Source organism: Eptesicus fuscus, chromosome 12, assembly GCF_027574615.1.
Source record: "Eptesicus fuscus isolate TK198812 chromosome 12, DD_ASM_mEF_20220401, whole genome shotgun sequence".
NCBI lineage: Eukaryota > Metazoa > Chordata > Mammalia > Chiroptera > Vespertilionidae > Eptesicus > Eptesicus fuscus.
Window position 1 is genome coordinate 93,317,396 of NC_072484.1, and position 22,502 is coordinate 93,339,897.

The window sequence follows — 22,502 nt, forward strand, 5'->3', positions numbered from 1 at the left end:
TCCAAGAAGGAGACCTGGGTTTTACTGAGTTATTCCTCTGAGACAGGTGTCAACACTTATATTCGGTGCACTTTCTAATCAGTGGTGTCTACACGCCGCGGTCGGTGCCTCCTCGCACAGACACAAGCTACCCGTCTCGCTGTGACCTACCGTGACGAGCACGGGTGTTTCTGCGGCTTAGAAACACATCTTCCGTTCTCTGGTTCCTGTTCTGCTCTGTGTCCAGCCAGTGTTCTGTGTAAATACACGTTAACACGGAGGGAAATGTAACCCCAGGAGGTTTTTTTTTTAACCAACTTGCAGTGCTACTAAAAGCATTTTCGTTAAGTCAGTAAACAATGGAGTATAATTTTGAAATTAGAAGATATTCTCTTGAAGTTTGTTATGATCAATAACATAACCAACAGATATTAGCTTATTCTGATCATTACCACAAGCAAAGCCAGTAATGAGCAACCCACAGCCTGACCAGCTATGCAACACGCCTGCAGTCTCACGTCAGGATGAAAACTGAGAAAGCTTCGTCTGGATTGCTGAACCCCCGTATATTAATATTCTAGTAGCTGCAAAGCAGCACCAGTTTCCTCATTGACTTTCTTTTACTTGGCAAAGTTGTGCAATTACACATTTCCCCCCACGGGAATTTCATAAAGCAATATTTATTTTGAAGAGGAAAATAATGTGGCCTTAAATTTTTAATATTTTTTGCCTTAGTTAGAGCCCTTAAGCCAAAAATGGTTGCTCATCACTGACCTAAATCAAAAGTTTTATGGGGACTTGATAGCAAAGTTCCAAAAGACAAAAATGCAATGAAGTCACAAACTTAATGTTGTGTTTTTTGTTTTTTTTTCACTAAGACATGTTTTCCTTGGCCTATTTATTAGATAATTTTATGTGGATAATGCTCTTGATCAATGTCAGGGTCATTAAAATGAATCTTGTAGCGTTAACAATATTTAAGGGAGGCCTCTGACTGTAGGCAGGAGGCCTCTAGTTTAGAAGGCTCACATGTGGTCTAGATGAGATTATATTATCCACACCAGGGAATATGATTCTCTAAATCACTCACTCAAGACTGAAAAAAAAAAAAGGTCTGTTATTTAAAGTTAAATTGCCACTGAGCCTGCAACCTGGGCATGTGCTCTGACCAGGAATCAAACTCTGATCTCCTGGTTCATAGGTTGATACAGGCAAACGGATTACTTTTCATTGAATTTACTGGGTGACATCCTATATAATAAAGAGGTAATATGCAAATTGACCCTTGCGTCCTCACAAGATGGCTGCCTGTGACCAGGCCAGCAGGGGAATTAGTGAGGGACAACCAAACGACTGAACAGCAGGCTGCGTGGGGAGACCAGGCCAGCAGGGGGGGCAGTTGGGGGTGACCAGGCTGGTGGGGGGTGTGCAGTTGGGGGCAACCAGGCCAGCAGGGGGGGTGCAGTTGGGGCAATTAGGCTGGCAGGGGGGGGCAGTGAGGGGTGACCAGGCTGGCAGAGGGGGGCAGTTGGGGGCAACTAGGCTGGCAGGGGGGGCAGTAAGCGGTGACCAGGCAGGCAGGCAGGTGAATGATTAGGAGCCAGTGGTCCAGGATTGTGAGAGGGATGTCTGACTGCCGGTTTAGGCCTGATCTCCGGGATTGGGCCTAAACCTGCAGTCAGACATCCCCCAAGGGGGGTCCCGGATTGGAGAGGGTGCAGGCTGGGCTGAGGGAAACCCCTCACCCCCGTGTATGAATTTCGTGCACCAGGCCTCTAGTTGGTTAATAAAATAATATAGATTTCAGGTGTGCACGTCTAAAAATTTTTTTTAAGTTAAATTGCATTTATTTGCACACAGGTAGATGGTTCTTGTTTTATGTTCATCTAACACAGTTCATTGAGCTCTTAGAACTACAATTCCTACGCGAGGCATTTGCTTAATTCAACCACAGAAGTTTTTCATTATGTCCATTTGTTTGATGAAATATTCCAGATTATAATTCAAAATAAAGTTCAGAGACTACCCAGTTTGCCTTTGCTGCTTTTCCCTGTTTGTGTTTAATCCGAACGTATTTCTGTGATTTTTAATAAAATGGAATTTTAGAATTAATGACTCAGCTCTGTAAGCTTTATGTGACTTATAGACCTATGATTTCATTATTTCTACTGTGGATAACTTTTGTCATGGCACCAGAAGGTTTTTTATTCAGACAAAGATTCCCAGGAGAGTCCCAGAAGATACTACAAATAGAAACTCCTCGTTGTTTTGCTGCGTTGAGTGTGGGAATTCGGGGGAGAAAGTTGTAGCATGGAGGCAGTACGGGTGGAGAAGAGACGTTTTTCAAAACAGATAGAGGCAGAGCTAAGAATAGCTGGTGATTGAACGTGGAGAGTGGGGGGAAAGGAAAGCTAGGAATTACAGTAAGTAGGTCAGGAGACCCTAAGACCACCCCCAGTTTTGCTGATTGGCTAGGAGGACCCCAAGAGCTCATCCTGTGGTCACACTCATGGCGAGGAGGACAGCAAAGGGTGTGTAGCAAGGTCAGCCAAGGGGAAGGGAAGTGGAGTGAAGACAGGAAAGCAGTGCAGGCCTCGGCGTCCTCTCCAGCGGAGTCACTGGACGAGCTTACTTGCTCTCGCAACGAGTGGTGACAACATCGCGAAGTGCTGTCTCCAGGGGAAGCGCCACAGAGACTCACCCAGGCTTTTAGTTAAGAACTGGTCTCAGGCACCCTCGGCCTGGCATTTGCCAAAATCCCAGACTTCCAGGCATTCGGCACAGACCACATTGCTTGTAAACGATTTGGGCTCAGTGAGCCCTTACCATTCAGGGAAAGTTTGACAGCTGAGTCCCCAGATGCCAGCTGACAGCGGACCTCCTGGCAAGAATCTCTAAGGAGAGCAGCCCCAGGTTTGCTGTGTTAACGCTTCTCCACACGCGAGATTTCATGGTGCACACGGTGCCAGTAACTGGTAGGATGTAGGGAAGACAGCAGAGTTCAGGGACAGAGAGAGAGCTCTGGACAAGTTCAGCTGAAGAACGTGTGAAAACAGGTCCCGGAGGGCAGTGGTACACAGCAGCTGATGTTTAGAACAAGATGGCCACTGGTTTGGGGCCTCATCTCTGTAGAAGTGATGGATGAGAGGTGGACACTCTGGTGAGAGAAAGACTGAGGAGGAACTTTGAAGCAAAAAAGGAAGTTAGCAGGAACAATATGAAATAGATAGCAGGCGTGGCTCAGTGGTTGAAGGTCGACCTATGAACCAGGAGGTCACAGTTCAATTCCCAGTAAGGGCATATGCCCAGGTTGCAGGCTCCAGCCCCAGTGGGGAGCGTGCAAGAGGCAGCCAATCGATGATTCTCTCTCATCATTGATGTTTCTCTCTCTCTCTCTCTCTCTCTCTCTCTCCTCCCCCTTCCTCTCTGAAATCAATAAAAAAATATATTTTTAAACGTTGTCTTGAAATGATTGTAGCTGTGACGGGTAGAACCGTATTTGGGAAGCCACTCTGAGCACTTCCTAGGCACTGCTGGCAGCGGGCGGAACGCAGCGCCTCTGCTCTGTCACGAGAAAGGAAGCCCTTGGTGCCACTCCATGAAGATGCAAGGCCTGTGTGGTGCCACGGAGACGGGCTGGGCCTGTGAGTTCATGTTATAGACCTTCCTGGCGAAATGAGAGAACATGTGTCCATCGGGGGTCGGTGGGTGTTGATTGGTGGGTGTGGTGCGTGGAAGCCCGTGGAGGTGATCTGGGGCCTTTGATGCCGCTGCCCCACCTCTGCTCAGGCCCTTAGCCTTACCTGTGCTTCAAAATATGGAGAAAAACAACGAACACGCAAACAACACGTTAGATGCTCTCTCGGCAAAATTAGAATACTTGATTTCACATTCCTCCCGCTGACAGCCAGAGAAATCTCACCGGCTGAGCCGACCGAACAGCAGCAGGACAAACAGAGGCATTCTCGCCAGGCTCACTGACTGCTACACTTCGCCCTCAGCTGAATAATCTGTGTATTCGTGGAAAGGCAATACTTTGAGATAATTTTAAACTATGGGTGAGGTCATGTTTTAACAAGTGAAGGACGTTGTGAAAGACCTGTTCCCGTGTCAGCTTCCTCAGAAAGAGTGACTTCTCCCGTCTTCGGCCTCTTCCCCGCCTCATTGGGTTTAAGCCTCTTATTTTTAAGGAGGGAAATGCTGTTCTCCCCACTTCCCGCAGTGTGGGGAGCCGGCATGGCCATACTCAGCTCCAAGGCGCCTTCTGTGCCGCGCCAGCTCAGCCAGGGTCAGTGACCCCGAGTGGGGGCGGCTGAAAGGCTTAGAAAAGACAGACAAGAGAAGAAAGCTGGGTCTCGGTGGGACACTGCTCCCGGATGGAGAGACAGCGCCACAGCTGACAAGCCGTGTCTTTATTTTATAGCCGATGCCACGAGGCACAGTGAGGGCTGGTCAAGATGTTTACAACGTTCTGTGGGTTTCGATCCTCCTCAACTACACGCACCTGATCAGGCTTTGTTTACTTGCAGCCTCTATCACTCAGGCACGTGGGGCCACGTGTTCGGACCATCGGTTCACGCTGACAATAGTTCAAGCTGTTGGCTATCAGTGTGCTGGGAGGCTCTGCCCTCCAGGCTGGGACTTGCACGCGGCCACGAGAGGCCTGAGCCCTCTCATCAGTCCCAGGCTTGGACCTGTCCAAACTCTGTAGCCGGGCCCCACACCGCAGTCGGACTTGTGAAGAGCCTTAGGGAGAAAGGCGTCAGTTTACAAGAGGTGGACTCCCTCTTTTAGGAAAGATGAGACCAAAACCACCCCCCCACCCCCCGCACCCCGCGCTCCACAAAGGAAATTGTGTCCCCGACGGAACCCTCCAAGGAAGGGAACAGCATTGCGAAACGCTGGCCGCCACGTTTGGAGCCATCCGCACGCTGGTGGCATCGTCTCTGCGTGGCAGTTCCCCACCGCCCGGAACTGGATTAGTCACCAAGTCGAGGGCCCTCACGAGCTCCAATGACGTCACCGTACGTTTGACCAACAACGCCCCATTTCTGAGTCAGAACCACTGGCACTAAATCATGAGTGGTGGCTATTTTCAGTGAAGATGTCAGTGAACTTTGGCTTGCTTCCGGATGGAGTTGTGAGCGTCCATTGCAGCCCTGGCCATGCTCTCAGAGGTTAGAGCTCAGGAGGCTCACTTCCCTATCAGGGCACGTGCCTAGGTTGCAGGTACAATCCGAGCTCTCGTCTGGGCGCATGCAGGAGGCAACCAATAGATGTGTCTTTCTCACATTGATATTCCTCTCTCTCTCTCTCTCTCTCTCTCTCTCTCTCTCTTATCTCGCCTCCCCTCCCTCCCTTCCACTCTCTCTAAAAATCAATGGGAAACATATCCTTGGGTGAGGATTAACAAAAAAATGTTAGTAATAAAGCATATTGCTAAATGCAAAAAAGCAAACTGCAAAATGTGTACTGTATGCTTCCACCTGTTTACAAGTCCATCCTATATAATAAAAGGCTAATATCCAAATCGACCAAACAGTGGAACGACCGGTCGCTATGATGCGCACTGACCACCAGGGGGCAGACGCTCAACGCAGGAGCTGCCCCCTGGTGGTCAATGCACTCCCACAGGGGGAGCGCCATTCAGCCAGAAGCCAGACTCACGGCTGGCGAGTGCAGTGGCGGTGGTGGGAGCCTCTCCCGCCTCTGCGGCAGCGCTAAGGATGTCCGACTGACAGCGTAGGCCCACTTCCCCCATTAGTCGGACATCCCCCGAGGGCTCCTGGGCTGCAAGAGGGTGCAGACCGGGCTGAGGATACCACCCCCCTACCCCCAGTGCCTCTAGTATATTGTATTTACATAAATGTTTTAAAATACATAGAACTTTTCCGGAGGATGTTTTTGCACATTTATAAAGATGCATATGTCTAATAATTTCATTTTCCCTCGTTCTGTCCTTTGTTATTATACAATCATTGTTGAATTGTGTATATAATCATAGAGGCATTATTATTTAAACAAACAAGCAAAAAGTCTCTCTTAGGATCTCAACCATGTGAAAACAATTTTCATAGAAGGAGAAATACGCCACAATGTGACACAGATTACCCATGGCGGTGGAATTACAGATGATGTTTCTATTCTTGTCTCCCAATTTTCGTGTATTTTCAAAGTTTCTACCATAGGCATGCATGGGTTGCTTTGTTAAGGGGTGGGGTGTAACTTAGGAATAGGAGAGTTTATTTAAAAAATATACCCCAGGCTTCTGAGCATTGTTGAAATTGTAGGAAAGACAGACCAGAAAAAAGAAAAACTGTATATATGGTAAAAAGATATTTGTTTCTGTTTTGAGACTGGTGGGCATACTAGTAATTTGTGGGGCATCAGAATTTCTTCCCGTCCCAGAAATGTTGTGTCTGCAGCTTGGAGTTTCCTTTACTCACATCAACTAATTTGTAAAGGGTTTTGCTGTTGTTCCCATAAGGACTTTGCTGAAACTGGGAGGCTAACTAGCCCTCCGGCCTGGGGATACCTTACAGCTGCAGCCTCTGAGTGTGGGTCCTGGAACCGCCTGGAGGCCTTCCCCAGCTTGCGATGCAGCGCTCCAGGGTGGAGCCCACCATTTGCATTTCTAACAGGCTCCCAGATAACAGCTGATGCGGCTGGTCCAGTGACACCCTCTGAGTACATCTGCATAAAGCAAACTGCTCTGTCATCGTGGAACCCCGGGAGCGGAGGTCACGGGGAAGGTTAAGGGCGGCAGGTCCAGAGGAAACCCCTGTAGATCCAGTGCCCAGCGAGCCAGGCACGGACCCCTGGGGCTGAGGAGGTGGGGAGGCAAGGCAGTCGCTGAACCCACCCCTGTGTGTGGCAGGGAGGGGAATGGCACTCTTCATTGCTACAGATGGGTATTTATTTAGTCTTTTCATTGTGAATTCGACTCCGCTGTGGGGAAAAGAGAGCCTTACCTCTATTTCTGTAACTTCGAAATGGAAATAACTGATGCTTATGCTTAGGAGTGATCTCAACAATTGAAATCCGAGCGGTAATGTTACCAGAAATGCATGGAATAAACATAAGTGCAAGTCCAAAAAAGATGAAAATATATAATAAGAAGAGGCACGGTAACAAAACAAAACACACACACACACACAGAAAGGACGCTTCTTCATCTTTGTCTTTCTGGACTGCACCTGGAACTCAGAAAAGGACTCTGGTGCCACCCGCACGGGAACTTGGGTTTGGGTTCTCTGCCGCGCTCGGCACCGCCAGCAGAGGGTGCGGCTCCGGCGCTTCTCGGGACGTGGGCTGAGCTGACGAAAACCGAGACCGGGTGACTCAGGGGCCTCGCCCGCCGCGCCCCGCCCTCGGCGCTGGGACCAGGGCGCCCCTCCGATGACAGACCGTCACACGCTCGGGCCACTGCGCCGCGCCCCCTGCGTGCGCCCAGGCGCGGATTCCGTTCGGGGGCTGGGTTTGGAGCAGAACTTGCTCGGACCTAGAAAAAGCACGTATTCCGCTGCGGAGTGGGGGCCTTACTGTGAAACACCGTCTCCCAGATCTCCCGTTTGCTAACACCTTCTCGCCCACCATCTTCGACGAAAGAAAAAGACAAAAAGGGGAGGAATGAATTTAAAGCGCGAAAACCACACGCTGTTGATGCAACTCCAGGAATACCCTCCCGGCGGATTCCAGAAGTTAGCCGCCCAGGCGGGGCCCGGTGGTTAGAGCCTCCGCCCCGCACGCCAAGGCTGCGAGCTCAACCCCTCCAGGGCCCGTGCAGGAGTCAGCCAATGGATGCATAAGTAAGCGGAACAAATCAGTGCTCCGCTCTCCCTCTAAAATCAATCAGCAAATAAGCAAATTAAGAAGAAAAGCCCACAAGTTGAGCTGACCTCGTGTGGGAGGCCCTGGCCCCACTCCGCCCCCCTCTCGAGGGCGCAGACAGGTGCCGGGCTGGGACCCCCGGAGGCCGCTGTGGCCCCGCCCTCACAGCTAGGCCCCGCCCCGGTCGCCCCGCCCCCTCCATAACCCCGCCCCAGAACGGCCCCCTGGCCAAGCAGCAGCGGCCCCTCCCGGAAGGGGGCGGGTCTGACGACGCCTCTTCCTTCCTGACCTGCGCGCGCAGCCCCCGGCGCTGGGTCCTGCCGGACAAGTGCTGCTTTCTGCGTCCGCGGGAGCCGGGACTGGGTCCTGAGGAGCCGGACCGAGCCCAGCCGAACCGAGCCGAACGTCCGCAGCCCCGTAGCCCGCGGCATGAGAGCGCGCGGCCCGGCCCTGGGCCTCCTGCTGCTGCTGCTGCTGTGCCCGGCGCAGGTGAGCGGCCGGGACCGGGGGCTGCGGGCGGCGCGGCGGGGCCGGGAGTCCGGGAGGGCGGCTGGCCGGGGAAGCTGCGCTCACGGCGGGGCCTCTGGGGAGCCACCCCGGCTGCTTCCCCGGCCCCGAGGGTGGAAGAGGGCGGCTCTGGGAGCCACGGTTCGGCCTGTTTGGCGCCCATTCCGCGGTGGCCCCCTCAGTTCTGGGTGGAGGATGTGGGCAGAAGGAGGGAGGGAGGTGGGGAGCGGGACGGGGTCTTCTGCAGCCTGACTTTGTTTTCCTAATTCTGCCGCTTGCGTACCAGTTCTTACCCATTGGTTTAGAGGCTCCTACCACGTTGGGTACCCTTCTCCTCCCCTAAGGATGAAGGCGGAGGGAGGTGAAGGTTTGTAGGAAGGTGTGAGGGAAGGGAAGGAAGGTGGAAGGGAAGGGAAGGAAGGTGGAAGGGAAGAAGGGAAGGAAGGTGGAAGGGAAGAAGGGAAGGACGGTGTGAGGGAGGTGAAGCAGGTGTGAGGGAGGTGAAGGTTTGCAGGAAGGTGTGAGGGAAGAGAAGGAAGGTGGAAGGGAAGAGAAGGAAGGTGGAAGGGAAGGGAAGGAAGGTGGAAGGGAAGGGAAGGAAGGTGGAAGGGAAGGGAAGGAAGAAAGGAAGGAAGGAAGGTGGAAGGGAAGAGAAGGAAGGTGGAAGGGAAGAAGGGAAGGAAGGTGTGAGGGAGGTGAAGCAGGTAAGCTCGTCAAGCACGGTTGGCACTGCTGCACGTACCTGACAGGAGTCAGCTCGGTCTCCTAAAGGGGGCAAGTTGCTTCTTACCAACTCTTTTCATGTCTTTGGAAGCTGAGTCTCAGGGGCCATCCGACTCCCCCGGCGGCAGGACCCGGGGGCCCCAGGACCCAGTGACCCCAGACCCAGAGGCCACAGGACCCAGGGTAGCCCCAGGACCTGGTGGCGGCAGGACCCGGGGGCTACAGGACCAGGTGGCGGCAGGACCCGGGGGCTACAGGACTCAGAGTGGCCCCAGGACCCAGGGTGGCCCCAGGACCCGGGGACCCCAGGACCCAGTGGCCGCAGGACCCGGTGGCCCCAGGACCCGGTGACCCCAGGACCCAGAGGCCACAGGACCCGGTGGCGGCAGGACCCGGGGGCTACAGGACTCAGAGTGGCCCCAGGACCCAGGGTGGCCCCAGGACCCGGGGACCCCAGGACCCAGTGGCCGCAGGACCCGGTGGCCCCAGGACCCGGTGACCCCAGGACCCGGTGACCCCAGGACCCGGTGGCCCCAGGACCCAGTGGCCGCAGGACCCAGGGTGGCCCCAGGTCCCAGGGGCCCCAGGGTGGGCTGATTGCCCTGGGTCAGGCTGCCTGGGCAGGAGTGCCTCGCTGCTGTGTGTGTATCTAAGTTTCCTCTTTGAAAACTGGGGGACAGAGGGGATGTCCAAGGATCCAGTGCTGGTTAAACCAGATCAGGATGAAAGAGGGACCTCGGGATCCTGTGCCCTTGTGCCCACCTGTAGGGGGTGCAGTGGGGTGATAAGTCACACCACAGGCAGATTAGGGCTTTTCCGGGACCAGGAAACCTCTCCTTTGCTTCTGTGCAGCCACCAGGAGAGGGTGGGAGACACGGACCCAGTAAGGGTCCCGAGCCAGAGGGGCGGTGGCTCCCTCCTGGGTGTGTGTATGGGAGTCCCAGCCCCGTGGGTGTGGGTGCCGGTTGGGAGAAGAAGCCGAGGAAAGCAGGTTTCGGGAAGGCGGTGAGCGGGTACCACTCACTAGCACTGGCTTTGGGCACATTCCTCTTTCAAGCCTCAGTTTTTTTCTGAAGATACAGTGAACCCCTCAGAGGATTACTCGAGTCATTAAGTAGCACGATACAGGAGAGACCTCATCGCTTTAGTAAAAACTCAAGAGAGAGCAGCAGTGATGTGCCTTAAAGAAAATGCAGCTGTCCCACTTCCCCTGAATTTTAGGCAGGATCTCATAGCTTCCCAGGGTCCAGTAGCTTCCATGAACAATGAAATCCCTTACCTGGAGGTGGCACCCAGGCTGCTGGCCAGAGGTCCTCCGAGGACTCTGGGGGTAGGTCAGAGGTCGGTCACGAGTCTCTTGCAAAATGCCTGGAAGCCTTGGACAGGTCTGTAAAGCGTAACTGGAAAAACTCCTATTGTGATTTCATCAATCAACTCCCTCGTCTTCGGAGGCTCGAAGAACACCTGAGCGGGTGGGGGTGGGGCGGGGACGGGACGGCTGTCTTCACATTCTTACCTCTGACAGCAGCTCGTCTGGGTTCCGTCTGAGCGCGAATAACGTTCTGTCACAGAAGTACAGACTAGCTGTCCTCTGATGGCCCCAAATACATTTTGGAGGGGTTTTCCTTAATTTTAAATTTTTACAGATGATGAAATAACATTACTAGACTGAATGGTTTTTTAAAATCCTTGTAGTCATCCAAATAATGTGTACAGTTTTGAGAAATAGGTTGTGTGTGTACCTATGTATCTTATATACATTTACCCTGACTATATTTTTATAAGCTTTTTCTTGAGGAACTTGGAGCATGGTGAGGCCTGGGTAGGAAGTAAGCCATTAAAACGGCTTTTCCTGAGATTGGGAATGGTTTACGTTTTTGGCCAAGAGCCTTGAAGAAGAACCACCTGGAAATGGCGTGAACGTGGGTAATCTTTCCCAGTCTCTCTGCTCGGATTGCTGCTGAGATAGATGCTCTCCTACCGTCAGCGCTCAGGGAAAGGAGGTTCTCACTTCGGCGAGTGGGCAGAAAGAAAGCGCCTGCTGAATAGGTCTTTGTACTCCTCGGGTCGGTCATGCCACCCAGAACAAAGGGCCCTCTGCTCATGGAGACAGCGTGCCCTCGCGCTCCGCGGTAGCCCTGCCTCCTAAATGGGAGGCTTCTCTGGGAGTTTTAAGGGTGACGCCTTACCTGCCGCAGAAGCCTGGGTCAGACCATCTCTCATCCGACCTCAGTGCCCCTTTCCCCCTCGGACCCACAGCTCTCTCCAGCCAAATAAACGACTTGCTGTTGAAACCCCGTCGGTCTTCCCAGGCCAGTTCAAATGCCCCATCATCCTGACCTTCCTTTCCTGTACCCTTAGCTAGAATGCCGCCCCTCGCAAGTTCTAAGTCTTTGTTTAAACTTCTAGCAGCATTTCTGCTGAGCAAAGGACTTTGAATTAAAAGACATGGCTGTGGGTCTTGCCTCTTCCTCTTCCCAGGAGTGATCTTGGGCCAGCAGTGATCCCCCGAGCCTCCGTTCCCTCCTCTGTCAAATCAGAATAACAGCTATCCCTGCTGTTCAGGTGTGTGGGGAAGAGAGGATTAGTGCTTGAATTGAACTAGAGGGTTGCAGGCTCCTTGAGGGCAAGAACTGTATTTTGCCATCTCCAACGTGGCGGGGACGCGTGTACGTGTCTCAGTCACCAAATCACCAGGCTCTCGTGGGTTCCGGTAGGAGGGTGGGGGGGAGGGGTTCCGAGGCTGGTGGAGAAAGGACCTGGATTTGTCCTTGGTGTCTTTGTTCTCCATAACCACTCACCAGCTGTGGCCCTGCAGGCTTTCCTATGTTTGGACTGTGCCTCTCTTCAGTCTTTGGGATGTTTGCTTTGGCTAGAAAACTCTAAAAAGTAAGCGAACAAACAAAACCCTCGCTGATGCAAGTGTGCTGTTGGGGAATTTGAGAGCGAAACTTTAAAAGGTGCCCTTTATCTTAAGACTTCCCCTCAGGCCACAGAGGAACTCAAGTTATTGTCTTGCACTACTTTTATAAATGAAAAGTGTTTGCTGTGGACACAGTGAAGGGAACAAAAGTAGACCCAACAAGCAAACGATGCGGAGAGCCGTCTACACACAGAGTGCTGGTGATGTTAGCAGCTTCTGTGCGTCTTATTCATAGCTGACGGGAAGAAGAGAAATATAGGGAAAAATCACAATGCCAAGGGTGCTTAGTAAAGGCAGGAAGAAAATGTCCGAGGAGCCCACGCGTTAGCTGACCTTTGCAGGGTCACTCACCAGCTGGACGAGAGGAAAGCTGTGCGCTTGAAAAGGGGGACTTCATGGTATCTGAATGCCCTCAGTGGAGCCAGCTGGAAAGAACATTCCAGTTGACAAGGACTAAAGAAAACTACCTAGGTTTTGCCTAGCACTCCCATGGCTGGGGCTCGTCTGATCTGGTTTTGATCTCCCTGAACACCTTTTAGATAAGAGCAATGTTTCAGTTTTGCAAATGTGGATCGTAGTGCTCACCTTTGTCCCCGGGTCACATCCCTAGCAGGTGACAGCCTGGGGGCTTGAGCCTCTGTCCTTTGACTCCTGTGCGCTATGCAGGTTCAGAACGGTGCTCTCGGTTCACTTAGAGCTAGCGAGCTAAGTTGAGTGTGTGTTCAGCAAATGTTCTGGCCAATAAGGCCCTAGCTTTAGTGTGGTTTCTCCAAAAGCCAGGGCTACGTCAGGGATGGCTTAGCCCACTGGCCTGACCCGTGGTTCAGTTGCCACACTGTGTGACTATCCCATCGGAGAACAGCCTGCAGACTGTACACTCCCGTCCACTCCCACAGTTTCATTTTGGTCTTTTGACTTGGATTGTTTTTCAGACTGTGGGTGCTGGCGCTCAGGAGTGTCTAATGGTATTATTAGGGGTGTGATCATGGGTGAGTCACTTAAAAAACTGCCAGCTACTTTATCCACACAGTGACGATAGCTGAGTCCATCTAAGTGCAAGTGTGTGACGCACACCCCCATCTACAGGTGAGCCTGGTGCTCACACAAATTACTCTTTGTTCTGTGGACGTGTTCACCCCAAGCTGCTGTAAAACAGACTTCCAGAGATTTCCATCGATAGAAGTCAGACCAGATAAGCCTCCACGCCAGTGTCCTGCCATATTTGTGTGGTCCCCTCGCTGGGGCTGGGTGTGTCTCTAGGTTCCGCCTCGAGCTCTGCCCGTTCAGGACAGGGCAGAAGGGAGGGACCCAGCCCTGAGCGGCACCTGCCTGAGGTGGAGGAGAGTCACTTGTACTGAGGAAGTGAGCATGAGCTGACGCTGCTTAGCGATGTACTTAAAAAGATGTAAATGGTACTCAAGTGGCCTCTTTGATGTAGAAAGAGGGACACCGTGTAGGATTGTAACGGGTGGGACAGCCCATCTCTGGCACACTGTCAGGATCTCATCATACATCTTATGCACGAACGGACTGGAGTTTTGAAGAGTACAGCAGCTGGGGTGGGATGGGGGGGTAGGACGGAGGAGGCTTCACTTGGTGCTTAAATCTCCATTCTCAGCACTGGTTTCCTCACTGATGAGCCACGTGGCCTCAGAGAATCTCTGAGCCTTAATCTCCTTACCTGTGAAAAGCTACCATACTGCTCCGGGGGCGGGGTGGGGGTCCTGAAAAATGAACAAGGAAGAAATCGTAACCTGGTTGACGTTCGGTAAGCGTTTGAATATGAGTTACTTCATACTTTATTCATCAGGATTTTTAAAAAAATATTTTACTGATTTCAGAGGGGACAGGAGAGGGAGAGAGAGAAAACATCAGTGATGAGAGAGAATTATGGAATGGTTGCCTCCTGCACTCCCCCCACTGGGGATCAAGCACACAACCCGGGCCTATGCCCTGATTGGGAATCGAACCGTGACCTCCTGGTTCATAGGTGGACGCTCACCCACTGAGCCACGCCGGGGGGGGGGGGGGGGGGGGGGGGGGGAGGGGGAAGGGGAACCATCAGGATTCCCTAAGGGCAGCCTGGAGGACAAGGTCCCGTTGTTGGTGTTCAGAGCTCCTCCATGTGAGAGGATGCTTTCATACAGCTTCCTACTGAGCCCATTCAGCAAGTTGCTGTAGTTGCTGACATTTTTTTAGCCTTTCCTAAACTATTCTTATTATTTTTAAATAAGTTTTTGTTGATTTTATTTTTTTTTTTTTGAGAGAGGAAGGGAGAGGAAGAGATACAGAAACATCAGTGATGAGAGAGAATCAATGACCGGCTGCCTGGTGCACGCCCTCTACTGGGGGTCGAGCCCACAGCCAGAACTGAGCCCCGTTGGATCCCGTGCCCTCAAACATTGGTGTGCTTTTTTCCCTCCTGGGCACAGTCCTTCCTCCCCAGCGGGTGTTACTCATTGACCTGGAATCAGCACCAGGTGCTCCTATCATGGTAAAGGCAGACACCTCGCTCTTGTTATCAGGTGCTTGCTTAGGGAGGCACGTGGGGCCTGTGCGTGAGCCCTGGGTGGCGTGGGGCCCTCCATCTTGTCAGCATGTGCTGCCCTGACATCCAGGGATCGTAGGTGCCTCTGTCCTCTTCGTTGACAAAATCCTGACTGCCCGCTGTGCTCTGGTGATTGGGAGACTGAAAATCAAATCGCTCAGATGGCAGCTGGGTCCTCGATGGGATACAGAGATGGGGGTGGCCTCAGTGCGGCGAGAGGAGTAAGAGATCTGGCTTGAGAGTCAGCCAGGTTGGGGTAGGGTCTGGCCTGCCGTTTCTGAGGAGTGGCCTCAGGTGGGTCACTTTACCCGCTGATCCTCCATCTCCTCTCTGTAAAGGGTGTTGTTTTAGTACCCGCTTCACGGATCTGAGGTTCAGGGAGCTAGTGAAGGCACACTCAGCAAGTGATGGGCGCTGGCCTGTGCCTGGTGGGTCAGGAGGTGAAGGTGGAAAGGGCCTTGATGGGGAGCAAGGGGTATGGAGTGTAGGGCGGGGGCTGGAGGGGCATGAACTGTGACGGATGGGGAAGGACGGATGGGGAAGGACGGGTGGGAGGTGAGCGGATGGTAGGGTCTGGGCATCAGAAAGCCTGCGGCTGTGGCTCAGGAGGAGCCAGTGGCAGCGGCGCCTCCAAGACCCTGCCCAGGTCTGGGTGGAAGGTGCCACAAAGGGCAGAGAATGGCGACGGGCTCAGCAGGGGAGGAGTTTGGGGAGGAAGAGGCACAGGAGGCTGCACCAGGGAGCCTCCTGGGAAGTCGGGGAGGTGCCCGGCTTTAGGCCCTGAGGAGCAGAGACTGGTGATGGTGGGGGCTTCAGAGGAAGGATCAGCCTCCCCTTGAGCACCTGGGGTGGCTGGGCAGGTAGGTGGAAGTGGGATAGGGTTAGGGGTGGTTTGACCGAGGGAGAATGGAATCGGAGCAGCATTCATAGGAGGAGCAGGTGAAGGGGCCAGAGGGATGGGGTTGAAAACGTGGAAGAGAAGGCGGTCGGCTGGTGGAGGAAGCGCAGGAACACGACCCACTGGGGCCAGGGATGATGGAGGGCAGCCTCCCACCTTTCGCTGGAGGCGAGAAGAGGAAGGTGAAGGTAGAGAGAGGTTTGAGGTGGAAAAGGGGCCGCCCCCAGCCCAGGGCAGCAGTGTGACACGTGTGTGCGCTTTGCACAAGGTGGGGAGTGGGAGGGAGTGTAATGTTAGACAATAGATTATATTTTATTAAGACTGTTTCCTGAAACAGTGATGTCCTGGTGTGAATCCTGATTCTGCCACTCTTGGACAAGTTACTTAGCCTCACTGTGCCTTGTCTCTTCATCTGTAAAATGGGTGTAATGATAGCACCTCCCTCCTCAGCTCATTGTGAGGATTCCTTAGTTCATATATGAAGTGCAGTTCAAACCGTGCCTGGCACATAGTAAAGGGCTCGCAAGTACTTTGGGCCCCACTGGCTTAGGGCTGCTTTAGGCAGAGTGACTTTGGAAGCAAACCCAAGGACGCCGAGTCCAGCCCAGTGTCCCTGGACCCAAAGGAGCCTGGAGTTTTTATTATCCTCAGGTCTCCGGAACCCCTTTGCTGAGGTCCCAAAGGCTGGGAGACGTTGGTGATAATTCCTTCGTTTGTACAGTGCTTTCACGTTTACCAAGTACTTCCAGTGTATTCCCTCCTGGATCTTCACGCCAGCCCTGTGAGGTGAGCGGTGACCACACTCACAGGCAGGAAGCTCAGCTCCGCAGGATTCGGCACCTGCTGCTGCTCCATCGCTTTAACAAGCTGTGCCCTGAGAGCCGATCACTCCCCTCCCCGCCCCTCCCCTCCCCTCCCCTCCCCTCCCCTTCCCTCCCCTCCCCTCCTCCTCTCTCCCCCCCCCCCCCCCGCCATGGTGAAAACTCTGCTTTGAGATAAATGATGCACATTGTGAAGCATGATCTTTGTGAACAGGAGCAAACAGCAGTGGGTCATGGTTATTTCCTTTAGAGTGCTGAGAAGGGGAACTGGGGCGCCAGACGCCCATCCTGCTAGTCAGGCCCGAGTCACGGCTGTGGTTTGTTGGCTGGGTTTCTGCCTCTCCAGTGGGTGACATGCCAGAGGCCACCCCTCTGCCCCCCGCCCCACCCCCGGCCCAGACTTGCTTGCCATGTTGGTCTGCTGAGCATTCTGTGAGGTCCAGGGTGGGGTGTCTTCTGTTTAAATGGCATGTCAATATCAGCATCGCCCGTCCCGGTCTCGTCGGTCAGCTTTTTTGCCTTTTCAAACTTCAGTAGATGGACAATGACCTTTCCGTTGGAAACCCAGAGTCTTGGAAAGAACAATACTTTCCCTAGAATTGGGAATAATTGTGATTCTTTTTGCCTAAAAATGCTGATGGAATTTTGTAGCATCTTGCCAAAGGGTTGGTATGTGGTGTTTTCGAATAGTTGTCACGTCCTCATTTGTATCATTTGTACAATGGGTCGAGATAGGGACATTTTAAAATACCCGGATGAATTCAGAGTCCAATCATATTGACCTCTCTGGTTCCCCCCACAACTGCTCCCCAGCCTCCTGCTTGATTTCTCTTTCCTGTTTTCAGGTCTTCAGGGCCTGTTGTGGGGTTTGTATCTCAACGCTGGGGACCACCAGCACAGACTGACGGCCCTCACGGGTGTGGGTCCTGTCCACTGCCCCAGGGGAGTGCGCTGTGGCCTCGGTGCAGGTTGTTTACGATGGCTTTCCCTCCAGGCATTTGGGAGCCCGGTTAGAGACGGATGTTCTCCGTTTCCCTGAGGGACAGGGGACAGGGGACGGCTCGATTGTGCAAGCCCGTGGCCGGGTGGCTGGCAGGGCCGGTGACAGCTGACCCGGTGACTCACCCGGCACCTCCTCCCTCCTGAGTTCCTGCCGCCTCGTGACTCTCACATGAGGGACATGAATGGCTCTTGAGAAATCTCTACGGGAGAGGCTGTGCACTTTTCTTTTAAGATCGATGAGGTGACTTTCCTTAAAATGAGCACATCGCTTACTGTCTCCTTCCCTTAGGACAAGGGTGTGTTCTTGTTGCTTCTTCCTGAGGGGCTGTGGGTGTTGGTGGTTCTGTTCTCCCTGTGAGTCATGAGGGGCTGCTGTCAGTTCCCCTGAACACAGAGGGGACTGTTCCCCCATTCTTTAGCCCCTGGTTCCTTGCTCAGACATGCAGACACGGTGCCTGAGTCATCACATGCTGTCTGCCCTCAGCGAGGATTGCTAGTAATTGTTAGAAATAAGCTACAGCTTTCTCTGATGAACTAGTGAACTGGCAGGAACAGAAATCGTGCAAATGGGTCGTTTCTGTTACCTCCTTCACTGCCGTGCTTGACCAGGTTTTGGGGTGGCATTTGCTTTACTTACTAATTATTTTCAAATGTTGACCTAGCAGTGCCTCTTGCTGTCGCCTCCTTCACAGGTGACGTTGGAAGGTTCTGTGTGGGAGCTGAGAGGGCGCTTTCTGCTGCTAAGACTTGTTTTACCCTGAGGCCCTGGTGAACCGTTTTTGTGTTGACCCTGCAGGTGTTTCCGCAGTCCTGCGTCTGGTATGGAGAGTGTGGGATTGCTTCTGGAGATAAGAGGTACAACTGCGAGTATTCCGGGCCCCCGAAGCCACTGCCAAAGGACGGGTATGACTTAGTGCAGGTAAGCACGTCCTCTGGGCATTGGGAACACCTGCAGGCCTAACTCTGACCCGAAACCACTGCAGCATATGAGGACAGAGACGGTAAGACGACTCCAGGGGTTGATATTCCGGGCTGACTTTATGCCTTTCCCGTGAAGTTTCTCAATAGCAGGTCACTGTTTAGGGACTGATCCTGGTGTCTCAGATGTGCTCTTGGCACCTTCTTCAAAATGGATTAGAAGTTAGCTTAGCTTGGTTCTGGATTTCAGGACCTGAATGGACTAGGTAGCCACGTGGCTGTGGCTTCCTTGTCCTCCGTTCATGTAGTGTTTCCTTGGTTTTCCTCTGAGAGCCTGTGGACTTGGCTGCTACCAGTATTCTGTTTTCTGTCGTCTCCTTCACCATCCCTGGTACACAGAGATGTTAGGAAGAATTGGAAAAATCAAGTGAAAGACTAGTTTAGAGGCGTAAGTATCTAAAATCAACTTGACGTGGTAGCAGGTGTTGGAGATGTTGCTCCTTCATCCAAACAGTTAAAGGCATTGACCTACCCTGGAGTGGCTCCCGGAATACACAGTGAATAGCATTCTGGTCCAGCGTAAACGAAAAAGCACCAGGAGAAGGTGAACTGGTTGGTCAAGGGAGGAGAGTGAGCTTTCAAATAAGAGAAGAAGTTGAAATGTCCCTACTTTTGTGAATCCTTAGTTTTGAACTAGTGCAGTGATGGGCTTTTACAAGAATTCTGCAAGGACTTTGCAAAGAGGGCCTTATCCTTGTGCTTGGGAAAGGGTGACTGAAGCTGGCTGTTTCCCCGGTGATGACTGTCTGTGGTGGACTGCGCTGCCCTGATTCCCACGCTTTCTCCCCCAAAGGAACTCTGTCCGGGGCTCTTCTTTGGCAGCGTCAGCCTCTGCTGTGATGTGCAGCAGCTCCGGACCCTGAAGGACAGCCTGCAGCTGCCTCTCCAGTTTCTGTCCAGGTAGGTCGGCCGCCAGGCAAGCAGGAGGAGACGGGTGTTCGGTCAGCAGGTCCTCGAATAAGGCCCTTTCCTATAACGGCTTCGCTATAACGTCGCTGAGATGCCGTAGGAGCTCAGCTCTTGTGCTGTCAGTCACTTGTGGAACATTGGTTTGTTGTGTGTGGTTTCCCTCAAAGCCATCGAGCCTGACGAAGGTGCTGAGCAGGGCCTCCTGCCCTGATTAGCAGGCACATTCCCGTTCCGTTAAAAGGCTTTGTTTTATTTTGAGAAAGCAATCTTAAGACTTCCAGAAGTGATGAGTACTTTCTGGTAAAGTAGTAATTATCAGACTTACTTTTCTTCTAGCTACTTACAGTCAGAGTTATACTTGGTTTTCCTCTGAGCTGTCTGCACCCCCAAAGGGCCTCTGCACTGGGACTAACCAGGTCCTTCCCCACGGAGCCTCTGCGCCCGGGGGTTCTGCTCAGGTCTCTGACCCAGACCTTCATGCGGGGTCTCGCATCGCCCCCACCCTTGCCTCCCTGGGTTTGCACACGGTTTTCTTCCTGGGTGAGGTGATGTGCTTGAGGCCAGGACTCCGTAGAGCTGGCCTTGGCTGTTGATAGGATTGTTCTGGCGTAGCCGGCTGGTTTTGTCGAAATCAGTGTGCTGTGCAGTCTGTGCTCTGTGACCAGGGCAGTGCGAGGGTTACTGAGAGGTTCTCGTCTGAGCCACGCAGCAGTTCTCACACGTGCAGAGGAAGCGGACTGGTCTTGTCAAAGGTCGATGGGAAGGACGAATGACGAGGGCCTGCTTCTCTGTGCAGAGATCACTGCAGGTGAAGGGCCCAAGTCGGCGTCCACCGAGGACTCTGCTTCTTCCCAGAAGTTTAAGTTGCCGGTAAAGAGGGAAACAGTCCCTCAATCGCCCTTCCAGGACGACATGCAATTTAATAACTGATCGAAAGTTAAGATCTGATTGGGCGGCATGTCCTGTGGAGCCAGCGGAGCCACCGCTCGGCAAAACTCGTTTCTTTAGCACCTCTTAGGGGAGGCATTATGGTGTCAGAGGTAACCGCGTTGTCTCCATGTTGTCAGCGGTGCCAAAGCTTTATCCATAATGGAAACAATGAGAAGTCGCCATGTGGAAGGCCATGCAGCCGTCAGATCGAGGATTGTGGAGATTAAATTCGTAGCCTGGAGGGAGCTTGTAATTGGTGGAGCGTGACGGAAAACTGCACCAAAGGTGGTTTTCCTTTAAATGGTGCCGGTGTCCTGCCCGCTGTTGTCACAGTAGCGCACAGGACTCCTGAGAGGGTCAGGATGTGTGTCTTTGTCTTCACAACACCAGGGCTCTGAGGCTGGGTCCCCCTTCCTCGAACACGTCCCAAGTGGCCGCCCGCCCGGACCAGAGCGATTGTGATGGGTTGTGCTGCAGGTCCCATGAAGCAGTCCTTTCTGCAGAGAGCTGTGAGCCACAGAGGAGAGCGTGCTTTCGCCACAAAACCCCACACCAGGAGCTTCACCTTCGAGCCTGAGGCCGCAGGCAGCTGTGGTTTTGCTCCTCTGGCCACGGCGCGCTCCTGTGTGGGGAGGCCTAGGGTCAGCTGGGGCTGGGGAGCCCTTCGGTAGGCTGAGTCTCCTCGCTGTCACCGAGAGGCTGTTAAGTCCCTTTAGCTTCACGTCATAGAAAACATTTCTCTAGATGAGAAAGGGCAGAATTCAGAGAAGCATTTTGCTGTTGGACATTGCATCTGGACAGCATCGATGTAGTAATAAGGGCCGTGTTTAGAGAGGTGCCTTTATTTTAACACGAGGGTTTAGGTTTACAGTGGTGGGTTTAACGAGTCCTCATGATAATTCATATGTCATTTTACGATAAAATTTAAATATGCTTTTCCTATTTTAAATCATCCTTTTGTTAGTCCTGTTATCTGTGACATCATACAAAGTGTGGTTCCTTTTTCTCTAGATGTCCATCCTGTTTTTATAACCTGATGAACTTATTTTGTGAGCTGACATGTAGCCCTCGACAAAGTCAGTTTCTGAACGTTACAGAAACCGAAGAGTACGTGGATCCTGTGACCCACGAGAATAAAACAAACGTAAAGGAATTGCAGTACTATGTTGGCGAGAGTTTTGCCAATGGTAAGTACACTTTTAATTACTCCTCTTTTACAGTTGTTATCCGGGCTGTGGATCAGGTTGTTCCCTTTTGCTGTCCTGTCAACTGTGTGAAAGTGACAGTGTTTGTTTCATTGGCCATGACATGCAGGTTGTTGCTGCTTGTATCCTCACCCTATAAAACAGCCTCCTTAACAAGGAGATTTGCTTTAACTGCTTCCTAACTACGATTCCACATGGGAATTCTGAGTGTGTGCCAGTGTTTTTCTGTACATTCTAGAAACAGTGGAACTGTGGTTCTGTTGGACATGAACTGTGTAACTCCGTGAATTACTACAAGACGGAGGAGAGTGGTGGAGAGTAGAGTAGCTGGCGGAGAGGACCTGGCTGTGAAGAAACAGATTGCCATAAGGGAAAGTAAGCAGGTGTAACAATCCAGGGAGAAGGTACTCCAACAACTAGAAATAATAGCACAATCTGAAAAAGACCATATGATGTTTGTTGAAAATCATTGAAATGAAAGAATTTTTAAAAAATATGTTTTTATTGATTTGAAAGAGAGAAGGGAGAGGGAGAGAGAAACATTGATGGAGAGAGAAATATTGGTTGGTTACTTCCTACAAGCACTCAGCCGGGGATTGAACCTGCAACCTGGACATATGCCCTGACCAGGAATCGAACCGGCAGCCTTTTGGTGCATGGGACGATGCTCATCCATCTGAGGCACACTGGTTAGGGCGGAAATGAAAGAATTTTGAAAGAGTAAGATTCTAGGGAAAGAGAATGAACAGATTAGAAATAGGACCAACTGGATCTATTAATGAGAAATAGTCATTTAAATGGGCTAAAAGATAAGCAGCAGATCAGACACAGCTAAATAATGTGCCTAAGATGACCTATAAAGTAAGAGAGGAAGAATTTGACAAAGTTGTTGATTAGAAGAGCACATACAACTTTAACTGTAATGATCAATTAAAAATATAACAAAAGCCCTGGCTGGTTTGGCCCAGTGGATAGAGCGTGGGCCTGCGGACTGAAGGGTCCCAGGTTTGATTCTGGCCAAGGGCACATGCCCGGGTTACGGGTTCGATCCCCAGGAGGGGACATGCAGGAGGCGGCTGATCAATTATTCTCTCATCATTGATGTTTCTATCTTTCTCTCCCTCTCCTTCCTCTCTGAAATCAATAAAGATATATTTTTAAAAAATAAAAATATAACAAAAAATTAATAGGAAATTAATAGGGAAAAGTCCCACTCAGGAAAGCAGCAGAAAATAAGATGCCTAGGAAT

At 52.1% G+C, this 22,502-nt stretch overlaps 1 protein-coding gene across 2 annotated transcripts in view; it reads left to right on the top strand.

Annotated features, from left to right (window-relative positions):
* Positions 1-8,100: 8,100 nt before the first annotated feature.
* The window catches only part of NPC1 (NPC intracellular cholesterol transporter 1), a 39,574-nt gene continuing 25,172 nt past the window's right edge, over positions 8,101-22,502 (top strand). The window contains exons 1-4 of one of the 2 annotated variants that reach the window (XM_054724521.1): positions 8,101-8,298; positions 18,028-18,150; positions 19,003-19,109; positions 21,060-21,235. In XM_054724521.1, the coding sequence (XP_054580496.1) occupies positions 8,239-8,298; positions 18,028-18,150; positions 19,003-19,109; positions 21,060-21,235 (466 nt within the window). In that variant the 5' untranslated portion in view covers positions 8,101-8,238. Of the gene's footprint in view, positions 8,299-18,027; positions 18,151-18,202; positions 18,233-19,002; positions 19,110-21,059; positions 21,236-22,502 lie in introns of those variants that run through there. The other variant, XM_054724522.1, reaches the window with a different exon arrangement.